The sequence below is a fragment of the Apteryx mantelli genome, chromosome 19 (assembly GCF_036417845.1).
Source record: "Apteryx mantelli isolate bAptMan1 chromosome 19, bAptMan1.hap1, whole genome shotgun sequence".
Lineage (NCBI taxonomy): Eukaryota > Metazoa > Chordata > Aves > Apterygiformes > Apterygidae > Apteryx > Apteryx mantelli.
The window spans coordinates 3,258,116-3,285,000 of record NC_089996.1 but is presented as its reverse complement, the minus strand read 5'-3'; the positions used below and the strand labels follow the sequence as shown (position 1 = coordinate 3,285,000).

Sequence of the window (26,885 nt, the reverse complement as noted above, 5' to 3'; positions counted from 1 at the left end):
TCTGCCTTACAAAGATTTGATGCATTATTTTACAACCATGATCCAGAAAGTTTTTCCTTCTATAGAGCATGGTTTGAAGTGTAGCTGTAATCTAGAATACTGATGCAGTATTACTGCTACAGACTTTTAGAAAGCTAAATTCATCAAATAAGCAGGTATGTTAGAATAAAGTGTACTTAAGAATTGAGGCAAGCTTTTATGGGGAATGAGACAGAATCGCTATGTAATTCAGTATCAAGATTTATTAGGACAATTTGTGGTCATGCTCCATTTGATTACAAAGCACCAAAATTTAGATAAATGTACATTATCCAAATATAATCCATTTAAGACAGCTGCATACAGATACATCCGTCATTTTAAGTGGTATCATAACTCATGTCCATCTTCATAAACTCTAGTGGACAAACAAATATGAGGTGCAGTGGCTGTGGCAAACTTACTGGACAAGATGTGGCAAAAGTACTTTGCTGCCGCAAGGGATATGCATTGTAGTCTCGGGAATAAAGTACTATAACCCAAGGTATCTACTGCTTGATATGCTCCAGTCAGGAATACCCCAAGACAATTTCCAAATTACAGTTTAGCATTTCAAGTCATTCTCCCCCACTCTCTTCAATTTAGTCTTTTCTAAAAATAAATCTAGAGACAGATTGTCTCAGCACAACATTCAACTGAGAAGTAAAGCACTATGGCTGTGACCACACTAGAAACTTTATCTGTTGCTAAAAAAGACATCAGCAATGAAAACTATTAGTTGCTGAAAATCTTACCATAAAACTGAATACTGTAGTTTCAGACAGTGTGTCTAGAGACACATTATCAACAACGATAAACTTCACTTCCCAAATGAAGATTTAAAAGCCAGAATCAAGTCTCAGGCAAGTCATTCACTATATGTGAAGTTGCAACAAGATTTTCCAATTTTAATCTTAAAAAACAAAACAAAACAAAAACAAAAAATCAGTGAAGGAAGGTGGAGGGGGAAGACTTATAGTTAGGGAAAACAAGGTTTTTCAAACTGGCTGTTTACAGAAGAGGGTTTTACAAGCTTAAAATCAGTTTTACTCCAAAGAGTCTTATAAAACAGAAGCTGACCAAGTCTCAATCACTGTAAGTCACTAATTATAATACATACATTCCACATAGCCACTAAAAGCTGTTCAGTTAGATGCCTTCCTTTTCCTTAAAAGGATATTGTGCAGGCAAATATTCTACTAGATTTTTACATTACTACTTCCTCAATAGGTTAAAATATTCGGTAGATGAAGCGTTAGTGGATTCAACTGAAAAAAAAAAATCATTTTTATGCATTGAGCCACCAACTTTCCCTTGTAGTTGGAGTTCAGCATAGTATCTTGTAGACAGATTTATTTCATTTATTGTCCCATTCCTGTAGTCTTCCACCAGTATGAAAAGTGAGGCTCTTCAGTGCAAAAGGCAAGCACAATGGCAAGAAAGAGCATGTACAGCAGTGCCAGCTACAGAAGACAAATAGGTTTAAAGCTGTACAGGGGTAGAATAGCTCTTTTGTAGCTTAGTAAAGTAACATCTTACCAGAAAAGCAAACTGAACTTTTTTGTACCATTTTATCCAGTATATGCACATAAAAAATAAGCATACTTTACAAAGAACTGAAGCAATAATTTAAACATGCTATCAAGCTATAACCATATATACATAGAAACATATGCCTATACAAGCATAGAACAAGACTTTATTACAGGATAATTCTATTGAAAATTTTGAGGGAATTTGGGGAAATTTGAGGGAAACAGATAAAGCAAATGTGATCAAAGGAGTTGTATGTTGCTTCTAAAAGTAATCTGTTCAGAAATTTATTCAACACCACCGTCCTTCTTTAGCAGATATTTGTTACGGTTTCGTCTATTTAGGTCTTCCCAGGATTTCTGGACTCCCTTCCTGTACAGAGGTAGATTTCTGTAGATTTTCTGATATTGCACCATTTAAGAATAATGTTTTTATTAAAACAAGAAACATAACTTACAAAGGCTAATTTATGGGTATAATCTCATTGTCTTCATTCAGGTAGTCAGAGTAGTCAAACTCATGCACTTGAAAGAGAACATCCCTCAAAGTGAAATGTTTTATTATTTTAGCTGAAGGAGGTTTACTTCAAAGCTGCAACCCTTAACACCTTCACATTAAACTGACTATTTCTTGGCATCAGGATAACGTACTTAAAATCTCTCCCTCTCCTCTTGAGCCTCTGTTGTTTAAGCCAATGCCAGAACTTGCATTGCTTTCACCGACGCCTTAATCCCATCCACTGTGTGCAAGTTAGATGCTGATTTCAAAAATACACAGGTTCTTCTAGTATTAGATCTTGCACATACAAGCAGTTATATCATTTAAGAAATTTATATGAAGATGCATTCAAACACTTCTTGAAGTGATTAAGAAAAGCCCATCTGCACTTTCAGACTGGAAAAGGAAAGCTGAAACCTTCCTAGTTTCAAAACGGCTGTTAGTCAAGAACAAATTTGATGTTAGAGGAAAACCTGAAGTTAGCAGTAATTTGATTTTTGTCCATTCTTGAACACCCCTCTGAAACAAACCTCAAAAATAAAAAGTGCACCAAAATTCATGATGCCCATGTGTAGCAGCTTTGATGAGCTCACAAGCATTGCCTAATACGTTTTTAGTATTTTTAGTTATCCATGACATTATTTTTCCGTAAGTCTGTTAACATGGAGATTAATTAAAGTTTTGAATACAATCTGGTATTCTGTGAACCCAAAGTATGAAAGAATGGAAGTGCTGTAATTCTGGCTGAGGTTGAATCTACCAAAGCTGTAGTATGTATGCCCAGGCTCACCTAACAGTGAGTGTTTCATAAAGAAGCCAGACAAAGTAGACAGCCTCATTCTTCCTAGCTGCAAGTTTATAAGAAAAGTGAAGGCGGGGGGGGGAACTCCTCCTTTTGTACCAACCTATTTGCCCCTGTTTTTAATTAAGAACTGCATTATAAACACTTAGCATTAATTTCCAAAGTTCAGTTTATGTGAAGCATCCTGTTCCTTACAAAATGTTGCATCAGCAGGGAATGATGCCACTACTTTGGAACTGAACAATTTTTAGTAAAATAAGGATACAGAAGGCATAAATTAAGTCATTACATTTCCCCATATACACACTTGTCATTGTAAAGTATTTTTGGTTAACAAGGCAAGTAAATCCCAAGTTACTATACAACAACTGCAACAACAACATTAGAATTCATGATGACTGTTTTCACACAACGAAAGGGATAGCATACCTAGGAATAAGATGATCTTGCCTTCTTGGGGCAGCCTGTTTTGAAGTGAAAGGAATCCTCAATCTGGAGTAGCTTCACCAAGAATTACACTTCCTGCACCTGGCAGAAAGTGCTTACGTACCTTGCAAGATGGTGATTTTGAACAGAGAAATCCATTGTACACAGGAGATTACACACAATAAGAGTTAACAGACAATGGCAGGAATCAGGGCTTTCAGAGATTTTTCATTTTGTTTTCAAAAAAGCAATGGTTCTTCACAAGTAATAACTAGGGAAAGCATCTCACTCACTCATTCAGCTAGTGCATAGCATCTGCAATTGCATAGAATGTTTCCAGTGCTGAATCTGTAACTAACCTAAGCAAATCTTCTGCAAGTTTGATTTGTTACCATTTGATATCCAGATTGCTTGCTGTTTGATTTACTGCACTGTATTTGGTGTGCAAAGTTTCCTGGACCTTCTTGGAGTCCATTCCTTCCAACCAGTCCTGGTACATCTTTTGTACATGCATGTTGGTTTCTGGAAGCCTAACAGGTATTGCAGCGTACACTTCTTCCATCTGGTTAAGTAGTGCTTTATCTGGCTTTCCATCTTCAGTTTGGGCCTGGCCTTTTCCATTTAAGCACCCTAAAGAAAAGAAAAAAGCCCACAAGGGTGATGGATATTTGCTATGAGCAGAAAGACTATACTAGCTTAGAAAATGTTTTCATAGTGCTCTAAAGAGAAGAAAAAGAAAAAAAATGGCAAAAAACCACTCTTTGTCTTTTTACAAAAACTAGCATCCCTCCCCTGTCAGGATTTTTATTTACTTAAAGCAACTTCAGCATCAACAACAGCATCTTAATGTAAATGAGCTTTCCGTAGAAACAATCTTTTGCTTTGCCTTGCTTTATGATCTTAACTACATTCCATGTCTTTTTTCGCCCTTGGCATCTACCATTTCAGAGTCTTTCCTCTGAAGTTTGAAATAATCAGAAAGACCATGCTGTGACTTATTTGTAGGTCAGTGGAGAGCAAATAATACTGTGTTTAATTTTAGAAAACCCAATCAACGTTTGAGCCAATCCTATACGGGTAGTTGGTATTCCAGACCATTCACTAAGTAGTAAGCATCTTAGATTATTAAAATAAGAAGGAATCAAATTAAGTGCCTGCCTGTAACACAACCTTCCTTTGAGATTCAAGGTGTGTGTGCAGGAGGGCTGTGGATCCACTATCATTCTTACCTCCTGGGCAGGCAAGGACCTCTACAAAATGGTATGAAAACTTTCCCTTTTTCAACTTCAGAACCATGTTCTGGATATTTCTAAAGCCATAAGCTGCTGCAAAACGCAGCAGTGTCTCACCATCCTTTTCAAGGGTAACTTCTTGAAAGTCCTTGTTCCTGCAAAGATATACAGGGAAGATTTTAAACCCTTGTAATTACCAAAAGAAAGTCTGTATTCAGATGCTTGTAAGAGAATAGAAAAGTAGGATAACAGTGGGATTAATGTGAAGTCTTTACCTACAGTTTAGAAACTAGAAATAGAAGTTGGGTAGAATTTTCAGGATAAAAGCATACCTCACTTTAGGGGCAGGTACATTATTAATAAAATTAAAGCCAGAAACAGCTACTTCACAGCAATAAATTTACAGGTTTATAATCCATAAGGGCTGAATCAGGTTAGTAGTAACTGCATTAAAGTTCACTGTAGCTCCAACTAGCCCATCCTACATAAGAGAGTACAGAATTCCAACTTACTTTAATGCTTTGTAAGTGATTTCTTTGACATCCATGCCAAAAAGCTCCTTTGCAGCATGTTTAAAAATGTGCTCCAGGTAACCATCAGATGTCTTCCCATCATGCCTTACTACATCTCCCTCCTTTATTTCACCAAACCTTAGAAAACAGCAGAAAGAAAGAAGATCAACTCAAAAATTTCATTCCTTCAAGAAAGTAAAATTTATTCTTTCCCTTCTCTCCCTCCCAAAAGAAGCATTTTATAGCAGTGAGTGGGGAAATAGTAACATTTTTATTTGTTAGACCCTAAAAAAACCCAAACTCTTTAGGGCAGCAGCACAGTGGTAGGGGAAAAAAAAAAAAAGAAAAAAAAGAAAGAAAAAAGGATGCAGAACTTTACATGTTCAGAAACCTCAAGCAACAGTAATTTAAAAGAATGCATGCCCAATACCATCTAAAGACTTGGTTAACAGCCATTCATCGCTCAGGAGACATTTTGGGTTAAAACAACCAAATACAAGCATGAAAAGTACTTAGAAGATTAACCTTATCATGAAACATTTTTAACCTGGGAAGATCTAAAAGTATCTCAGAAGTTACAAGCCTTTGCTCATGCAAGCAGTTGTCCTGCTGTGAACACTACAGGTAGGAGACAAGTATTCAAGTGGGAATTTGTAATTCAGCAAAGGGCCATATTATGCCTCCCCCATTAAAAACAGAGCACTGACGAACACAAGTGGCTGTAGTACAAGCTGTACTGCATTACATGCTGGTGAAAGCCAAAGACTGCAGCTCTACAGGCTCCTATTCCTTTGAGCAAAAGAGAAATTGCTAGGGGTGACTGGTATGGCTAGTTTCAGAAAGAATTTTTCTTCTTCAGATTAATGAAGAGACAGAGCTTTTGCTCTCACACATAAAAGCATCTCTAGTTATAGTCTAATTTATTCCTCCTGGAACACCCAACCATGACCTCTCCTGATCTATACTGCTTTTTCTTGCCTGAGCATGGCATTTGACTGGGAAACTAAAGCAAGAACTACTGCTGAAAACACCTTACTAAAAATATTGAAGTTGTAATAACCAGAGTTTAATCACTGAAGTTCAAAAATCTGGTATGTATATCCCCTCTAAACCACACCATTACATTTACTTAAGTATTGCAATTTTTTTTTTTAATATAACATCAGGCAATTTCGCTTCATGATACTGCCTCCTAATTTTAGCCAATTGCTATTTCCTAACATTCTCTAGATGTAAAAATTAACCGAGAACTCAAATGCAAGTTACTTTGTTCATGCTACTTTTCTAATACTAAAAATCACAAGTACTTCACCACAAATTGCTGCCGTGTTATAACTTGTTTTAAGAAGAGGAGTTAAAGTTATATTAATTTCTCTGAAAGTCTACTTTGAGGACCCAAGAATAACAAAACTTAATGACATCAGGTTTCACAGCTTGAGCCAAATTATCAGATTAGTCCTTTTAAAAAAAAAAACAAAAACCTTATTCGCCAATATAAACTGATCCAATAAGACACATACATTCTGAGTAAGAGCTTGTTCTTCAATTGGAGAAGCTGATTTAGAAGTAGATGACTACCTCTATGTGATTATGTCTGCAAGAACTTTATATGTGTAATTTTCTATCAATGTAGCAGCTTCTGGTAGAAGTAATGGTAGAAGCTATCCTATACACACAGTACTGAAATTGCTACCACTGTATCACATCTCCCCAGTCTAGACAAGGTCTGTAGGATACTAACTGAAAGTTAAAAGGATTTAAGAATTTTCTTCCATTTTGTGCAAGAAAGCATGTTTACTGCTCCACTACTAACCACCACCCTGTAAAGAGACCAAGTAACATCTGTCACACTTGAACCAAGATCAGTAAGCTGGAAGACCTGCCTTTGTAACTGAGATAACATGCATGCTGCTTTCTGAGGTAGTCATGCAGTGGGTAAACAAGATCTTGTTAATGCTTTGTGTGATTTTTGTCTACAAGACTTCACCCTAAAGTATGCTTTCATTTTATCTAATCTTGAAAAACTGAGCTACTCTGTTTAGGATAGAACTGACTTAGCATTTTCTGAAAGGGTACTATTTATGTTAATTCTACATGGACGTATTACAGAAAAGTGGAAATTTACTGTCAAGATGCTGATCTGAATGAGAGGGAAGCACAGAACAGATGGTCAGCCCCATGATGACATCCCGCCATATCCTTGCGTGCGGGCAGACAGCGGGAGGGGGGCAGATGAGATTGTTCAACTTTATAAATGCTTAAGCGTAGGAAAGCTTTAGAAGAATGGGGTCAAACACCCTTAGATAGTCACACTTACTAGCAAGTCATGAACTTGATATTGTCAAATCTAGTATTTGAATCTAATATCTCTGCAATAAAAATATAAATAAAAAGCTATGTATCTTCAAAAATCATAAATCATTTTGAAAGGGGCTGTTTCAAATTACCTGTTTTAGATTAATCGATATAGTATTAACTGTTTCACATTACCTTTATTTTTAGCAATATGCATCTAAAAATACTTTTTTTTTTTTAGTTACTATACAAAGGGAAAGACTTCAGTATGTTCAGGCTTTGATGCAGGCTTTTTCCTTTTTCTTTCCTTCAAAAGGAAAAACATCCCTTTGAGAAATTTTACATTTATGTTGCATTTGCTCGAGGTTTTGTCATTTGTCATCAAAATAACAAAGCAATCCACAGCAAAACTACTTACAAACTATCTACAGCTACTTCAGTCACATCTTTCATAGACACATTTTTCTGTTCCATTATTTGGACAATTTCACCTGTAGAAAAATGTATGACATTTTACTTTCAACACAAAGCAAAATGCACTTGCTGCGTCTCCATTTAAGAGATCAATATTCCAACACCTACATGTTTACATGTTTACAGATGTTTACAGTCACATCCTCCCATTCTTAGTGTTGGTTCCCTCCAGTAACCAAGAAGCCTGGCACTTCCAGCCCTGAAGGCCTTCAATTTCCTCCAAACCTTAAATAACGATATCCTTAGCCTTTCCATGGCATAAAATTTGGAAGAAGTTTCTATACCGCAGGGAAAAAAAAGGAGGATACATTGTTTGGACATTAGACCTAGAGACAAGAGCCACACCAAAAAGCCACTGGTGCCATGCGTTTGGAAAGTTAAGAATAGTTCCAGTGGAGATTAATTGGTGAGCACAAACGAGCAAGATTGTAATATGAATTTGCATAGCTCTTGCCTTTCTCAAGGGGTTAACAAGAACAAATATCTGAATCTTGTTTTCGGATGAGTATCAACTCAAATTGTGTTTCTTGCTTGCACTTACCCTACACAATACCTCTACTGCCAGAAGCACAAGAAAGGATACTTCTTTTTAAAGCAGAAAAAAAAGCCAGCCTTATCCTTCCACTAAAACAGGCTTGAAAAAACAGAGTCCAGGATAAAGGCTATTCTAACAATGCAAATTCATGTATGGCTTTATTAATAGTAAGTTTAAAGAAGTTTTAACCTGATGTTAGAACACAATCAACTTCTTGAGAATTATACAAGGCAGTGTAGAAATCTTCCCGCAAGGCTTCCAATTTTTTGTCATAACAAGGCGCCACAATTACATGGAAAATTTTATCAGGAGACAAATTCTGTGGGACATAAAAAAAGAACATGCGAACTCCATGAAGAGCAAAGACAGCTTCAGGGATGACAAGGATGAAAAATATCACCATAAGCATTATACAGGTAATACTAATAATTAGCCCCTGGTGATAAACTGGAAGACTACAGCACACAGACGAAGTCATTTGCCAACAGTCAAAGCATGAGCAACAATCATCCAAACTCAAGAGTCTTCTGACTGAAACTTGGGCTTATTCCTTCAGACCACATTTTGCACAGCTTTTATTGCATTTGTTTTTCAAGGCAGTCAGAAGGAAGTCAAGACTTCAGAATTCTGTTTTCCAGCTCTGTCACTCCACTTTCATCCACAGCAAGTCCATCAACATTTCTGTATTCACGTGGAGAAAGTGATACTTTCCTAAATTTTACTGCATCCAGATTATATAAGTGTAATATGTAAAAAGAATGGCAACTTTTTCAATATGCACAATTGAGAAGAGAGAAAGTTCAGTTTCTAGGATGCAATGTTCTTTCTTGATACAGGAAAACAGAATAATTTCTACATTATTTTCCTCTGCTCCCTGTTTTGGCTATGGTATAGAACTCCAAAGGCAGCATTTAACAAGAAATCTCTTTAGCCAACCTGGATTTAATATTATGCATAAATATCTAAACCCATATTGCACTGGGAGCACAAGAATTGCTGCCAGCTTACAGCACATTGCATAAAATGAGGTTCTTTGTACTTTTTCTGTATCATAGATACTTGCATAGGAACAGAGCACAATTCATTCCTCAAGTGAAGGACAAACAGTCCAGAAAGATGCTTGATCTTTTTATAGCACAGTAAGATGCATGTTTCAGTATTAAAACCTATTAACCCATCTTTTTAGAAAAATGTAAAGGTAAATAAAGCAAAACTAGTTACCTGCTGCCTGGCAAAGTAGCCTTTCACCAGGGAGCCCATGATCTGTTGTGGAGACTTTGCAGTGCAAATGTGAGAGGTCACAAGATTGGTAAGTACCCTTTCAGCATACCGGATCCAACCTAGAATGACAGCAAATCAAAGTCAGTGAAGCGGAATGTAAATGTGGCAAGCTGACAACAGTAATAGCAAAGCTCTTCTTAAAAATGAAGAGAACTTCACAGTAAGTAGGATGTTTCTGCAAGCTATTATTTATGCAAGTAGAAGCAACATTTCTGCTTTGAAAATGCAGTCTGTGTAGACTGGAAGCCCCGCCTTAAGAACTGTAGAAAACCTCAAGACACTGTTAACAATGGTTTACAATTGGCTATGGATAATCCAGCGTGTCATTAATTCTAGACCTAAAGACCACTGAATGAACAATCTGTTACACCCTTTTGTTAAATCTGTACTTTAGAAGAAGAATAGGACCCCAGGCAACAAAAAATAAGCTGATATTCTAGACCTCACCCTTGGATCAGCAGATACTACAGCAAGCGTACTCTGTTCAGCTGCTTAACTGTAACCTTTTGCTTCCTGAGATTTAATATCCATGTACCAAGCTTGCCTTCTCTAGAAGAGAAGAATGAAATGAAGTATTATCTAAAATGGACGTGGATTATGCCGGGGGGTGGGGGGGAAGGGGAGAAAGGCTTCTTTTACTATTGTCAGGGTAGCCAAACCCTATTTAGAAACACCCCCGCCACACAGAGTCATCAACTCAAATCTCTCTATATTCAACATTCAGTCTTAGATACTTAAGACTCCCTCTCCCTTTTACCAAACTCCTTTGGCATTTTGACTATTAGTTTATCCTCACATTACCCCCAATATCTAGAGCAGCTCTATTATTCCCCATTTTCTAGAAGAGGAACTAATTAATGAGCAGATTAAGATATCTGGGGTGTGTATCTCTTAGGCACTGTAACTCTTACTGAAAACAAGAGTCCAGCATCTTTCACTGCAAGTTTGGAACTATTTTGCTTCATCTACATGAACTCAGAACCAGGTAGCTAAGTGGTGCAGTAGTGTTAGGCCCAGCCCTCTAGGAAGTTTGCTGCTTCTGGTGCTAAGGAGGAGTCCAAAAAAAAAAAAAAAAAGTCTCATTTCATCTTTTATCTTCAATCAGACCAGTGTTTAAATAAGATAAAAACTGCTGCAAGGTACATGCTACCCAGGAAAGGTAATACCTGTAGGTTAACTGTTAAACTTGAATTCAAGAGATTATCAGTTATTTATAAATATGTTCAATTCAAAATACAGGCATGAAGGCCAGTGACAGCACAAAACTGTAATCCAAGTGGTATTCACATGGTTTGTCTGTATGGAAGAGCAATGGTTTTCTGGAGTTTAGCATAATAAACCTTTACTGATGAAAGTGGGAAGGTATAAATGTTCAGGAAACATGAGGATCCTCCACCTGCTTAATATGCCCAATTCAAGTATATACTTTGGGATTAAGAGATACTTGTCCACATGGAAAAGCTCATCCAAGATGCACATGATCTTGCACAAGCATTCATTTATATTCTAAAAAAAAAGCTAGACTACAGATTTACATGTCAGGGCTGTGCTGAATTGCTGATTTTTTAATAGAAGTTTGCTTAATGTTCAATATCAACCAGCAGTATAAGTCTAAGGTATTATCTACAACAAAGGATTTCATTTCTTGGTGCTTGGTATAAAGGCTAGATTAGCATATTCTGCATGATGTGCATATTTAGTCTCACGTGCTGTCAAAACAGAACAAATGCTGCTTCAAACAAAACAAGGACAGTTTTTTCTTAATTAATAGACATTCTACCTCTGGTCGCTTTGGCAGCATTTCTGGACCTCAGCATTCTTCTTCCTTTAAACTGCAACTATGATTACCATTAATCACCACAGCACTCTTAACTATGCAGCTCATTTTCAGAGGCTGAATGTTTTGAATATCGTAGTCGCAAACTAGAAGAAAATTTCACTAAATCCCCCCAAACTGCTGCCAAATATTGCCTAAAGTAACTTAAATTGTTTCTTTCCTTTGCAGTAGACAGAACAAATGTCCAGTAGTTCCAGCTCCACAGTGACCATTAGTCATTGTTTAATTCTACAGGCAGCCTTGGTGAATGAGCAATACAAGGCTTTTATCTGCACTTCACACATGCACTAGCTGTTTCTGCCTAATCATCGACAGGGCTGAATTCCACAGCCACAGTTACAGGAAGCCTAAAATACTAAGTTCTTACATCAACGTACATCTGTACCCGTACAGACTTGCACCCTTCATAAGTTCATTCAGATTCTTGGCCATTTGCTGCTTTGTGTTAGGGTTGAAGAACAAAAAGAAACCCTACAAATCACTGTGTAGGTTCTTACAGATGTACTTCAGAACATACATTATTTTTAGTGGCTTATTGCAAACAGGTCATGTACAGACCTATGCTATAAATATCGATGCATCACTATAAAGTGCAGAAAAAATAAGCAGAATAGCGTTCACTACTCTAAAACCACATTCCTGTAAAAGGAGATGAGTCTGATTCACTGGGACATCAGCATGGGAATCCCCAATAGTTATGCTCTTCCCATATCTGTAAGCCTGCCCCATTTATCTTTTAGGAATTACCAGAGGTTGACAATGCTTTAAAAACACTGGCTGGTTCCTAGAGCAAGTGCTCAATGTTGGTTACTAATCTGGTAAACTAAGGAAGAGAAGTAATTATTTCTGAGGTATTACACACAAAATCAGTAGTTGCCATGTTGTATTTTGAGCAGGAAATAAAAGCAAAAAGTTTTTCCACTTTTTTTTTTTTTTTTTTAAAGAGAATAGCAGGAAAAGTAAAAACAATTAAGACAGACAATAAAATGCCCTTTTATCTGGTTCTGGGGCTATGCCTGCTATGCTCTTTCACTCGGGGTAGATTTTATACCACAGACCACTACTACACAGGTCAATATTTCAATCTGTGGAAAGCTGCACCCAAAGATAAGTAAGAGTAAAGCAGTTACACTTCAGTTCCCATTGACCTTGTATCTACAAAGCTATATAAAAAACAATCTTGTGATAAACAAACACACTCAAACAACATTTCTGGGAAAATGTTTGTGTAATCTAGGGACAGACAGGGGGAAGGAGAACAAGGAACAGAAAATGGACCCAGACCACTGAAGTCAGGAAAAAAAAATTACTTTAAAGATGACCAATCACGAAATTTTTCTATACTTGCTACCAATGGGAATGAAGCGTCACACACTTTCAGGATGGTTTTGCTGTGGTATTTCAGTTCAGTTTTTTGGCACTGTAAACACCCAAGCCTCTCCTCACATCTACACCACAGCAGATCGCTAGCAGCATGACTAGCACTGAAAACAGGAACAGACAAGGCCAAAAAGCTCTCCACTACCTGTTTTTAAATAATTCCAATAAAAGGGGCAGATAATCTCAGCTCTGTTTCTAGGTGCAGAACATTAAAATTATTCCAAAAGAAGTTCTAAAAAAATTCCTTAGGTTCTGAATTTAAATCAACCAACAACAAGACAAAGATGAGTAATAGGGGGATGTTTCAACTTCACAGGTTGCATGCGAAAAAAAAAAGGGGGGGGAGCAGCATATGGCATGTCTGCTTCTGAAGATAGGAGATAACACTTACTAACAGAAAAGCCTAGAGGCATTTTCCTCCCGATACATATATACAATTCCTAATGCATAACCCAGATACTTCCACTGGAGCATACAGAGAATAAACAAAGTACAAGTATAATTCTCAGTAATTAAACTTTAAACTTTACATCAAGGACAATAGCAAATTCTGGAGTCTACCGAACACATACTCTAATTCACTCTTTAACTGTAACATTTCTTTAAAGGAATATAATCCACTTCAGTTATTCCAAAGTTAGAAATATTTTTGTATTTCTCCTAGAAAACCTTTTGAAAAGCACCACAGCAAACTTATTGGGGCGGGGCTGGAGAGGGGAGAATTAGACAAAGGAATGACTTTTGCCCCCTTATTCATATTGGTGTTTTAATTAAGACACTGACTGATCATACAGGGAAACTCAAACTATAGTGTGCTAATAAATGCAAGAAGTAAACAACCAGGACAGAGAAAGACTGGGATGTACTACATCTTTTCAGTTGTGATAAATGCAGATTCTGTTCATAACAGAACATATCTCAGGTGCAAAATTCTCAGAAGTGTGACATTTCAAGTTGGAATTATTTTGCAGGTTTTAGACATCACCTCTCACAGTCAATAAGAATGTCACTCTCTACTTTCCCCTAGATGCAAGTGACAAAATGACAAGTTCAAAACTTTGCATAAGATAAACATAGTTACGGTTTAATCATATCAATTAGCAAAGGTATTCTTTCCTTAAAGGTTGTTTTCAATAAGGGAAGGATATGTTAAACTTTGTGGTCTGGGCATACACACAGCAGCTAGCAACTCTTCAGTCTTAACTCTAGTTCTGTCAAATTCCTCCTAAGGCCTTACACAAAGCACTGAATACTTCAGTGCTCCTGTACCTGTTTTACTATCCAGACACTCACATATATTCATATTTCACATGCTTCTTCTATAGAAGCGATGTGAAATACAACTGGCTACTAGATTCCAGGTATAAGCACTGGCACAGGAAATTGCTCATTCAGATTCCTTTTCTAGCAGAAGCTGTGAACTTTGCAAGGTTCATTTTCAGAAAGAGCAACAACAGACTTCACACACCATACCTTTCTCAGAGCTCAACAGGAGACAACTGTAAGATGAAGATAGGGAACTTATAGGAACCTTTGTATCTGACTGCACAGGAGCTGTACTGAATCAGCACATACCTTATCCAACATGATCACACACATTCTTGTCTGCATGGTTCACATTTATGGCTGTGCCAGCTTACTTGCATATGGGAAACCTGCTGATGATGATGTGTGGTAACAAACTCTGCCCTCCCAATAGCTCAAAGAAAACAGGACAAACTAACACTGCATTAAAACACACCAAGGACGACCAGCACGATAGGTAGCATATACCATGTACTGCAAGATTCAGTGTCTTTCAAAAGCAAAGCCAAAAAGCTGCAAGTTCTGTAAGGTTTCCAAATAAAACCACTCTGTTCTTAGTTCCTTGGTGGTTCCAGTGAGACTAGGCTGAAGTGCAGAAAGGTTTGAGAAACCAATTCTCACCAGGGCAAGCAGAGGCAAACATTGGTAAGGCATGTTCCTCCTGGTTCCTCTGTTGATACCGCTGCACAAATTCCCTCTGACTCTCCAGGATACTGAAATCGGCAGCTATAGTGGTGTCAAATACATAATGCACCCCTATGAAACAAAGTGGTAAGGAAAAGTGAATTATTAGAACATTTTCTATCTCTCAGGTTTCTTCCCAAGTCCCAGGTCTATTAAAAAAACTAATAAGATCAGTGGACATACTCTTTATCCTCTACAAATTTTCACAAGTAGTACAGTCAAAAATGAAAGTCATACATTGAAAAGACTATCTTGTTTGTGTCCTGAATTTAAAAGAAGTAACAACTTGTTAATGCTGACTAGCAACATTTCAAATGGCTGTCTGCTTTCTTATGAAAAGCTTGTCATTGAGCACGTATCTGCTTTTTAATTGAAGGGTATCTCAAGATAGCAGGGCTATAGGCAGTGACTCTTGAAAGTGAGCATTCTTTTAAAGACATGCTAAAGTCACATTTTTTATCCACAGAAACTTACATATCCCACTAACAGGCATATCTTCCACTGCTGAAGTTGCCTGTGAAGGTACACAAGTGTATCACCAACACAGTAAAGACCTTCCATCTGTTTATGTACTCCCTATACACGTACGTAATACTGAACACGTCCCTGCAGCAAGGGAAGCAAAGATAATTAAAGTCTTCTAAGAAAACTGGGACCCACCAGAACTTAGCATTCCTTTCTGATGAAGAAAATACTGTATACTGGGTACAGAGATACATAAAAACATATTGTAAGGAAGACAACAGTTTACAGGTTTATTACCCTCCTTCCTCCCCAAAGTATGTTAAAAAACAAACAAAAAAACATACACACAAAACAAAAACCCACTAAACTACAGGCAACAGGCAAACTGTAAACTAAACTACATATATGTATTTTTTACAATTTCATAGAGCATACACTATAAAGAACAAAGGAAATACAACTTTAACATAAAATAGGCAGATACAGCACACTTCTTGCAAGTTATTTCAAATTACAGAGAAAAACAGAATTAAGAATCTTCTACAGACATAAAATGTCAAAGGACCAGTAGCCATTTAGGGTAAGAATTCCCCTCCTCCCGAGTTACAAAATAATCTTATTGAAACTCATGACCAAACTCTCTTTGATCTTTCGGTAGCAAAGGCTTCACCCATGAGAAAAGTCAAATTAAAGGACTCACTTGTTTTAGTTATGGGAAAACATACTAAAAAAAATAATATGAGTTTCCTCTTCCCCCCTCCCCCCCCCCCCAAAAAAAACAACCCTACTCATCAGTTAGGCTTCCTTACTTTTCTGTTTGTTCAGAAAATCACATGTTGCAGTTCTGTGAGGGTATGTATTGCCACATTGTTCACCACACATTTTCGTTTCTCCTAGGTATGTCTTCCTCTCTTGGAATGCTACAGAAATTAACTGAAAAAAACACCTTGCACATTTTCTTTCTTTCCATCTCCTAATGGATGCAGAGGAAGACAACTCCAGATCTGAGGAGGCTGCTGATTTGCAACTATTTCCTACCTCAGCAAAATGACCTCTTATGGTTGCAGACCTCTCTAAATTCAGTTATCAGGCATCTAACAGAAAAGAAATAAGCCCTCTTTCTTCGGCATATCTATTTATACCAACCCCTTTACTAAAAAGGCTTGCACAGCAACAAGGCATAACAGCACCCAAAGGCATTTTTACATGCCTTTCACAATGTGTAAATGGTTTTAAATTCTGCCTGTTCATACAAGTCATCTTTCAAGGATAAGCCCTAAAAAGTCTCACTTTTAAAATTCTGCTTCTTAAATGGAAAAGAAAATCTGGGTACCTGAGACATCTACTTTCTGATGGAAGCTAGTCTGCTTTAAGCAGCACAGATCATGTGCTTTGAATTAAATCAAGTAAGAAATGCTACTGTATTTTACTTTTTCTTGATACACTCAAAATAAAACTGATAACTCAGTCTTTCAGAACGGAATGAAAATGTCTGTAAAGAAAAAAAAATTAAAACCTGATCTCAGTGTGAAGCTTCTAGAGAGCCTGCAGAAGCAAGGGGGAAAAGACAGACAGCTAAGACAGCTCCATAATGTCCTATTCTATGACCCCTATCATCATGGTAATGCCTCACATCCATTTCTGAAACTTGCACCAGTATCTCACTAATATCACAGAGCACATTTTAAATTGAACTCTAAACCTGATTGTGTAATGGCATTTTATGACTGCATAATAAACATAATTCTGCTGGGGAAGCAAAAACCTAAAATAACCTCCCTTTTCCGCTCCACCATCATAATAAACTCAAACTTACCAAGACTTTTGAGGAAACCACAGAGTCTCCTGGCTGCATCATTCACAGAGAGACTGAATTTAGCAGCAAAATAAGGCAATGACTGAGGGCATATAGACACTGCCAACACTTTGTGTTTTGAGGTATCACATTTCTGGTAAACAAAACAGAAAACACAGAAAACAAGGTGTGTAATTACAACAAGGTTAGTTCTCTATTCTCCCTCCCTCTTCCACTTCTGAAAGCTATTTCTCAGTATCCTATGCTTCAGTGGCCATACCATGAAAATCCCTATGAAACAGCTACCATGTTTCCTGAGGACAGAACAGGATGTTCTTCTGGTCCTGACAATGCTGAGCTGTAATCACCTTGTTTTTGTATGATCCAGAGAAACCCATCCCTTCTAGGACAATCCTGTGTTTGGTCTGTTAAGGGCATAAGGAAAATTCAAAGACATACAGCACCTACAAAGTTTTGATTCCTAGCAGAATCTAATATCCCCAAATAGGAAAAAAGCAGTATGTTTAATATTAAAAAGCATTTAAAACTAATGTTTCCAGGAGTGTGAGCATCTGAAGTTACAAATGCAACTGTGCAAACTATGGATCCGATTCTTTTTGTTAAAGGTTCCTCTGTGGTTCTCTCATTGGAGAAGTTGAGGAAAACCTGCGAGAACCCCAAACAAACCAATTCACAGCACAATGTTTTGTTAGCGCTGAAGAACCATTTGAAAATATCTTAAGTAATACACAGTTGTAAAGCGCTGGTGACTGTGGCATTTATTTGAATATGAATCTTGTGTTTTAGTTGGTTTTTGTAGTCATTAGAGTTTCGTACCTACACTGGCGGAATCCCTGAAAGAAACTAGGAGATATGCCACAGACAAGCCTTGCTCTAGAAATGTTAGAGATCATAGTTTGTACACCCTAAACACTACACAATGGCCCTGAAGTAGAGCTCCTCACTGACTGGTAAGGTACCTTCCTTGCTCACTATCCTATTTAGGATCCTCTGAACTTCTGTTCAGGGTACCTGGCTGCCTCCAAATTGTGAACTTTGGACTCTCTCTGGATAGGATCCCACATGACCTAGTATTTTTTCCTTGATCATCTCCAATTGCTATTTCTTTTTGTCATGTACATCATCATGCTGTGCAGAGATTTAAACTAGTTTTAAGAAAAATGAATCACTATGTGAGGATACTCTTATTGATGATACTTAGGTATATATTAAGAAAAAAACAGCATCAATTCTGAAGTAGCTTTTCCCTACCAAGTAAGAACATAGAAGTCTGGAATGGAAGCAAAAAAATTAAATCAATATCAAGATCTGAAGATTTGAGCACTGTACGTATTAACTACCTTCCAGGGAATCTAGATCTCAGTAGACAATATAAGACAGCAACAGAACACATTTATCTGTTTTGCATGAGTCTTGACCAACAACTTATGTTCCAAATCTAGACTGCTCAAATATGTACTAAAAACGATTCTACTTTCAAAAACTAGGCTTTGGTAACTTCATATTATGTGGACACATTGCCATGAGAAACATCCAGATAATCCCACTAACTAGGATATACATATTTATAAACACTGAACCATAGGCTAATTATTATTACAGTAATGAGGTAGTTGTGTTTTGTAAAAACTTTGCTTCTGTAGGTACAGTAACTTTCTTCTGGCATTTAGGTTCAGTGCTGTGATATTGCCTCTTTGCTGCAGAATTATTTTAAGTACTTCACTATTCGTCTTGTCTTTTGTCCTCACTTCCTCTATATATAAAGTACATCCTGACAAATCTTCACATTATCTGCCTCGGGAAACCAAGTTGCTTAGTCATTCTGTAATTTCCTCCTCCTCACAGAAAACAGCGTACTATTTCTGTCAATTTACCTTATTAAGGTTGAGTATGCGAAAGAGCTCCTTCTGATTCTGCTGGAAAACCCTTACTCCTTCTTCTGATGTCATACAACTGTCACAAGCTAGGCAGTCGCTAAGGAGTATTTTAGCAGTAGCCAAAGTATGAAACTCATTTTTCTGGGAAAAAAAAAGAAAAAAAAGAAGTGTATACATACACATATGTAAATAAATAAACATTTAACAATGATCAACCAATTTTCAGGATATCTGTAATGACACATCTAAAGAGCAAGCACGCTCTATTTTGTTTAAAACAAGACAATCCATAAGGCCCGAGTAACATGTAAGACTACTTAGAAATAATCTGTTCCATCCTTCCCCATGGCACTGCTCCTATTATTACTGTGAAACTGCAAAACACTTATGATCTAAATTTAGTCCTGAAGTCCACATTCTAGTTACCTGATTTGCACTGGATTTCAGGACTGACAGTCCCCATCAATTTACCAAGCAATTGAGAAACCTTTCATTTGAATTATTAAACCTCTTTAATAGCAACACAAGAACTGGAACAACTAGCTTGTTTTTTTCCCCAAGCAAGTACTAGCAGTGTTTGCAATTAAAAGAAAAAAACATTAATTTTTTTTGAACTTTGTTCGCTTCACACAGCAGGATGACTTTGGTAAGAGCAGCTTTTGGCAAAAAACAGAATATAGCTTTAGAATTGACCATTTACTATAATATCAAGAGTTCTATAATTCTGGCTAAAATATTGTCAGCAGCACATCTGTGGATAGAGGTGGACAGAAGTGCAAGGTTAATTAAGAACCCATTCCCAGGGAAACAGTTACAGATCACATACTGTTCTTTGACAGATAAGTTTGTCTCATGTAGAAATGAAAACACATTTTGTGCATTTTAACTGTCAAGCACCCCTCTTTTCTCCCTACAAGCCCTGTTCTGATTATTCGAGGCAAGATTTGCATTCTTTCTGACACTCAAACAACTTTAGACAAACAAACCTTAAACTTCTGTTTAGTGCTTGCATACTAAGGGTTTTTTATTCCTTTTTATAAGGTTCCTTATTTTCATATTATGAGATACGTAGAAGTGCTCATAATTTTCTACCACTGCTTGTTAACTAGTGTGCTTTATGCTCAGTACACTTGAAAACCCTCTGTAACGCCATCCCTTTGGGGCATGCCACAGAGAACAAAAATAAGAGCATACGTTTGAATTTTTTTACAAGGATTATTACCTCTGCAAATTCGGCATTTGAAGTCAATGCATTAACAGATGTATTCTGTGTATCATCATTTTTCTGTTTTTTACTGCATTCCTGAAGCAAAGAAAATCCATAGATTAAGCAAAATGTTAGTTGTTCAATAAAATGAATCTTTGCTGTTCATATCATCAAAAAATTATGTAGCTTTTTAAAATGGTTTTGACAGTCAAATGCATGATGCTGTATTTTCAATGTGCATTTGCCATAGCGAAAACAATTCCTCAGAAATTCACTTGCTTCAGTTTCAAAGTTCTGAGTGTTTTTATCCCCCAAGGGGAAGATTAAATAAAAAACAGGACAAGCCCCACATACAGCGCAACCACAGTCCTACGCGAGCATTCGAGGCAACGTGGAACACCCGTGACACGACAACATTTAATACTTTTCCGGGGGGGGGGGGGGAAATCCCCTCCTTTGTGTGCTACCAAAACGTGCCTAGAGAAAACAAAACGCAGCCGGGCAGCAGCTGAGCGAGAAGGCACGAGGCCACCCGGGGTCACTGCGGCTGGCAGAGCGGCCGGTGACCTTGGAGCCAACACCGAACTCCTGCCTCGGGGCAGCGCAAGGACCAACACGGGCCCGCAGCCGCCTCGGGGGGCCCCCAACGGCCCCGCCGCGCGCCGCCCCCCCCCCGCCTCCCCCAACGGCCCCGCCGCGCGCCGCCCCCCCCCGCCTCCGGCCCCTAACGGCCCCGCCGCGCGGCTCCCCCACCCCCCCCCCCGCGCGGCGCGCGCCCCCCGAAGCGCGAGCGCCCGCCTGAGGGGCCCCGCCGCCGCCGCACTCACCTTTTTGGTGCAGTTCTCGCACTTCATTTGCGAGCCGCCGGCACCCTCCGGCCCGCGCGCGGCTGCCCAGCGGTGCTCCCCGCCGCCGCGCCTGCAGGGCTGGAGCAGAGCGGGGGCAAGGCAGGTAAGCCGAGGCCGCTGGGCCGCCCTCGCGTCGCCGTCGCCCCCGCCCGCCGCCCTTTGTCGCCGTGCCCGCCTCCTGCTCCTCTCGTCGCCCCCGACGGGCGGGCGGGCGGTCCCCGGCGCCACGCCGCCCCGCAGCCAATGCGCCCCCGGGGCGGGGGCGGCCCCGCCGCGCCCCTCACGTGTTCCGCAATTTACTACGGCTTAATTAGCCAACAAACGCCCGCCGGCCCCTGCGCTGCCGGCTTGCGGCCCGGGCGCCCCGGCCCAGGCCCCCACTCCTGCCTTTTCCTCGCCCTTGCCGCGCTCGCGTCTGCAGCCCTCGCTCGGGGAGGCAGGGGGCTTTGCGGGCGCGTACGTTTGGCAAAGGGGCTTTAAGCTTTTTTCGCTTCGTGCAACAGTCGTGAAAGAGATACAGGGTAAAACCCTCATCCCTCTAAAAAAAAATAAATAAAAGGCTGGGAGCCGAGATGCGCAGGGGAAAGCCGGCTCCTCGCAGTGATACCCACGGAGGAAAGGTCTCCTCTGGAAACGCAGAGACGAGACCGCTCCACAGCGCGGCCCCTCCGCACTGCGCCGCCAGCGCCCCCTGCCCCAGCCCCGGGGCAGGGCACAGTCCCCGCCGCCACCCAGCCCGGGCAGGGCTTCTGCATCGCCCCCAACCTGCCTCCCGGTCCCCGGCTCCGGCTCGTAACAGCCGCGTCTCCATCGCGGCAAAGCCCGCTCCCCGCCGCAGTCACAGCGCGCTGGGGCGAGCGGCGGCGCCGGGCCGGGGCGCCCACCGCGGCCCGCCCGCGCCGGACGGGCAGCCCGAGGTGCAGCTCGTTAGCACCGTAAAACAAAACAAAATAAAAAAAAAAGGAAAAAAGGGGGGGGCTGGGAGAAGAAGAACCGGGCACCGTACCTCGCTGCTCGCTTTACCGGCGGTAAACCGCGTCCTCGGCAGGCACGAAGCGCATCGGCGAGACAGCCGGAGGCGGGCAGCGCGCAGCGCCAGGCGTGCCGCGGCGGCGAGCGGGGCGCCCCTCCGCCTCGCCGGCTGCTCCCCGGCACGTTCCCGGCGCGGCCCGCCGCCTCCCCGCCCCCCGCGCGCCGGGGCCCATTGTGGACCTGAGCGCCGTCACGTAGCCGCCGCCGGCGGCAGCAGCGGCGGCGGCAGCGCCCCCGCGCGCGCCCGCGCCCCCCTGCGGCAGCGCTCCCCGCGCAGGGCGGTCGACGCTCCGGGCCCGCGCGCTCGGGAGCGGGGCCGCGCGCTCGGGAGCGGGGCCGCGCGCGGCACGTGATCGCGGGGCACGTGTCCGCCCCCGCCGCGGGGTCGCGCGGAGCGGCCGCGGCCGCGGCGCGACCTTCAGCGCCCCAAAAGCCCCGCTGCGGGCGCGGCAGCACCCGAGGGTGGGGTCCCCCCGGCCTGGCGGCCGCAAAGGTCACAGAGGCGATTTGCCTTCACCGGCATCTCCGTGCGGCTTCTCCCCGCGGCCAGCCGCTCCCTTGTATTTTTTTTTTCAGTCCTGCACAGTTACACCAGATGAATTTGCATTTTTTTTCCTCTGATATTTGTTCTCTCTCAATTATTTTTTACGGAAGAACGGTTTTGAAGTTACTTAACACATAAATTGGCAGCAGCATTTTATTTAGCCAATATGCTATGATCTCCCATTTCTGTAACTACACTGAGGCTGTTACCACACAGACATCAAGAAGTCTCATCTATAACAAAGTTATTAAACGTGCACAGCACCCTTCCAAAACCTCTCAGGCCCCCAGAGCATCAATTCAGATGACTATACATTTATGTGAAAATGCTTGTCCTTCTAAATATCAGGTTATAATATTTAAGCACAAAGGTTCAATTCACATTTTGCTCACTCTCTTAACCCTCCAGCCTAAGAGATATGCATAAGCATACACCTACATCTTTGCAGAGAAGTTTTTCAACTATAAAATGGCTTTTTTAGGAACAAAACCACCAAACTTCCAAAAACCATGCTATTTTCACTTTAAAGTGCAACTTCCCTTTATCAAGTGCACTGGGTAAATCTCTTCCTATTACAGGTTAGGTCTAAATACTTGAATCCACAGACAAAACTATTCGTTAGGCATAAATGATAATGCTGTACAAGAACTACAGACAGTCATGACTGCAGAAGTTTGTAACGGAAGAACATAACTCTCCAAATGCTTGTTTCACTGCAACTGTCTGTAACAGGCATCACAATCCAGAGAAGCAAATGTTTGTTGAGATGGCTGTTAAAAGTTTAACAATGTAATTACATTAGTGTCCTTAAAGATAACGTCAGGGCAGAATGTAAAAATAATGGTGTTTCTTTGTTTTACATGCACAGACTTTAGGTGGAAGTTATCTTATCCTTGAGGCCAAGGATACAGGAATTTCTAGCTATATCATAATGAAAGCAAATACAAACACTATTTATTACCTATTTTTTAAAAAAGCTGATGTTCCTGTACATAGATGCTGGAAAAACTAGCACTAATTCTTGCTTGAGGTGAAAGTTGTAATAGTTGTAATGATCACAATTTCTTGTGCTTCTGCTTTCTTCACTCAAAATGCTTTCACATTCACAGTTAGTATATTAATGCATGTTTTTTTAAGGCACTGTAGTCACTCTAAAGCAATCCCTGTGCAACTTAAGACTTTGGGTTTCCTACAGAATTACTAGAATGCAGCATTAGCTAACATTCAATGTTTTCTGTTCCTTTGGATGAATATTTTCAAACTAAAAAGCTGCATCAATCTTGCAACTTATTCTACATGGACAGAATGGCCATTGTTGCAGTGTCGATTATAGTGGTAGCACCGATGCAAGTTCTAAATTAAGTGTTGTGATTTGTACTTAAAAGCATGGCTCAATCCTTCTGGTTCACACTTTGATGACTGTGCTTATGACATTTATTATCCAAACTTGATACAGTGATTCTTCAAAAGATATGAAAGCTTTAGATAGTTTTATCTCTCTGCACATTTTAAAATATTATTTATTTTCCATTTTATTTTTTTTATAGTCACAGTGCAAAACACTTAACTACATAAAAATTGAAACATGTATGGAAACATTGAAACTTCTGAAAACATCTTAAGTGCACTGACCCATTCCTCTGGTTTAGGAATACATGAACTGAATTAATTTCAATTTAAGAATTCAAGCAATAGAAAAAGAAGAGCAAAAACTTGGATGGACTGGAGGGCACACAACGAATGAATGTTTTCAATGCATGCAATAAAATTATACCTGTGTAATCATTAGATAATTAGATGTCCTTTTTATTTTATTGCCTGGAGTAATTTCTGCTTTCCATTATCTCTTTATAACACTTTTCTACAGAGCATCTGTTATCAGTTACCATCATCACAGTGCCCAACAACCTAAAAAAGAAAGCACCATCCAGTTCTAATCTACTCCTGGGGAGGTAACAGTATGTACCTTTGCTAGACTGCAAGGCTACTTCTGAAGAAATTCACTATTTGTAGCACTTAAGAGTGTTATTTTGCTTTTATGGCCCCTGTTGCTATATTTACCATTTATACCTGTACCTAAAGCGTTCATACTAAGAGTGAAATAGAAGACTAAGTATTTCTCTATGAAAAACCAGTAGATGCCGTAACCCATTTTAAAAAGCTTTAAAGGTTATGCCTCAGTCCTGCAAAGATTATCAGCTCTAAATGCCTCAAGTCAGTGATGGCAGATGCCACTCAACAGCTGTCAGAATTAGCCAATAAATCTTAGTAACAAACTAGAAAACATATTCCATTAAATGAGTACTCTACAGGCTTTATACACAGTGTTCCCATAGAGATCGGGGGCACCGTGCACAGCTCAACAGGATGGTCTCATTTATAACTGGGTCCGTAAAGCCAACTCAGTCCTGTCACAGTACACAACATGTTGGTTTGGTGACTTCTTCCAACCAATTAAGATCAAACACACTAGAAATTTTACCCTGGCATCTTAATAAGATTACACACTTATTGTACTGCTGAATTCCTAAGTTTAAGAGAAGATCTTGGGAAACATGAAAGGAGCTAGAAGAGGTTATTTAAGAAAATGGCCTGAAATTAGAAGACAGGAATAGAAATATAAGTAGTACCAAACTACTGTAAAATAAAGAACAGTTCTGTTATATATGTATGCATGTTCTTGGTTTTGGATCAATGACTTAAAAGTTACAAGTATATCTACTATACAATGCATTACAACAAAGATCTATTTTTATATTATTGAGCAAGGAATCTACAAGTAATCAATTACATTTTTCTGTATGTTTCTTCTGGCAAATAGCTTTTGTTTCCGCAGCGATATGTTTTCAAATTTGTGCTGTTCTTTAAGTCCACATTCAGGCTTTTAAAATGTGTTTCTTCTTGCCTTTTTGCATTGGTAGGGATAACACCACTTACCTATTTCAAAGTAGTGTAGTAAAATCAGGGATTATTGCAGAAAATAATTTCTAACTTCATAATTACAAATCATACCAGGTATCATGTTGTGGCCTTTGCAGAACTGAAGCAGCACATGGTTGCTAATATTCCTGGCAGATAGGTACATAAGAATAAAACAGATCCTCACTTGTATACTACATGGTGTATATTGAGTGGAGGGGACAGGCGAGTTTCTTATGTTTCACTACTGCTCTAGATGCAAGAAACCTTTTCTGTTTTGTATTATTCAAAGTAGTTCAAGCATTTGGTTTCCAGAGAAACTGATTTGTTTGTAAAACCTGACTGACCACAGCTCATAGAAAAACTAATTTCTTCTCAGAAGACTCAGAAAGTCAGCTGCTTATTTGGGTTCAGAACAAAGATACTTAATACTTCCTATTTTTCATCAGGACCCAGCAGCTGGTACCTCGTGACTCACAAGCATGCCAGTTCAGCCTTGCAGTTCCTCAGAGCTCTTTAGGCAACACAAACACTGCAGGTCAGTTTGCATTTTCTGCAACTTCCAGTCAGTTAATTCCATAATATGGGGGCTGAGCTTCTATCTTTAAATAGTTCACCCTGGGTGGTTAGGAAAAACACCACCTCTTCAAAAATTCAGTTACTGCTGACCAACAGCGATGTTCAGGAACAGCTGAACAAACTTCTACCATTTAATGGCCTCGAGCAGACACTTGGGAGTATCTGGATTCTTTTCACGAAAAAAGCCAGAAATTGAGCATGTCATTCAGGAAGGACCACACTCCTGAACAAGAGAGGACTAAATATCTTTCATAAAGTGATATATTGGCTTACATAAAGGGCATTCAAGAAGTTAAGCTAGAGGACAAGTATCTGCACTTTACCCATTTTATCTCAAATATTACACAAGCAGACACCCTAATGGATTAAACAGAAATAATTTTCTCATGTTAGTAGTGTTTAACTGAACTAGGAGGAATACATAGGATTTTTCAAGTGTAATCTACTATCCACAGCAGAAAGGGCACTCAATAGTTTGCCTGATTTGAAAACTCTCCTCCCCAAACAACAGATTTTTCCAAGCCCAAGCCTTCAAATGACAAATGATTCCCCAAATCACAGCATCAATGACATGGTTAAACCAATAAGATTATTGCCCTTGTTGTTTCTTTGCATTTCCCTCTCTGGTTTTTGAACCCTGGCATTTTTTTCAAGACTGTATACACTGTTATAATGACTATTCAAAAATGGATTGCATTCAATTATCATAACTACCGTAGCTATCAACGCTAAAAGCTAAAGCTTAAAAACTATCATATATTTTAAAACAACAGAATTTAGCACCAG

General features: G+C 39.7%; 1 protein-coding gene across 2 annotated transcripts; it reads right to left on the bottom strand.

Moving 5' to 3' along the window:
• Positions 1 to 227: 227 nt before the first annotated feature.
• Positions 228 to 22,202, bottom strand: NARF (nuclear prelamin A recognition factor). Of its 2 annotated transcripts, XM_067308656.1 has the most exons (12): positions 22,032 to 22,202; positions 21,005 to 21,103; positions 20,193 to 20,273; positions 18,968 to 19,111; positions 17,094 to 17,226; positions 14,750 to 14,884; positions 9,547 to 9,665; positions 8,515 to 8,644; positions 7,735 to 7,807; positions 5,022 to 5,159; positions 4,507 to 4,664; positions 228 to 3,907 (listed from the first exon to the last, which is right to left on the bottom strand). In XM_067308656.1, the coding sequence occupies exons 2-12, from the start codon at positions 21,029 to 21,031 to the stop codon at positions 3,666 to 3,668; spliced, it is 1,380 nt and encodes a 459-aa protein (XP_067164757.1). In that variant the 5' UTR covers positions 21,032 to 21,103; positions 22,032 to 22,202; the 3' UTR covers positions 228 to 3,665. The 2 variants fall into 2 exon arrangements, with proteins under 2 accessions (XP_067164757.1, XP_067164756.1); XM_067308655.1 differs by lacking the exon at positions 22,032 to 22,202 and having other exon boundaries at positions 21,005 to 21,187.
• Between the last annotated feature and the right edge of the window lie 4,683 nt (positions 22,203 to 26,885).

Bases quoted from the DNA above. Each gene is read 5' to 3' on its own strand.
- NARF (XM_067308656.1), bottom strand. From the start codon at position 21,031: ATGAAGTGCGAGAACTGCACCAAAAAG. The intron at 7,808-8,514 runs GTTAAAACTTCT...ATTTTTCTACAG, and splicing joins TGATTGTGTTCTAACATCAG to GTGAAATTGTCCAAATAATG. The intron at 3,908-4,506 runs GTAAGAATGATA...TCTTTTCTTTAG, and splicing joins GGTCCTTGCCTGCCCAGGAG to GGTGCTTAAATGGAAAAGGC.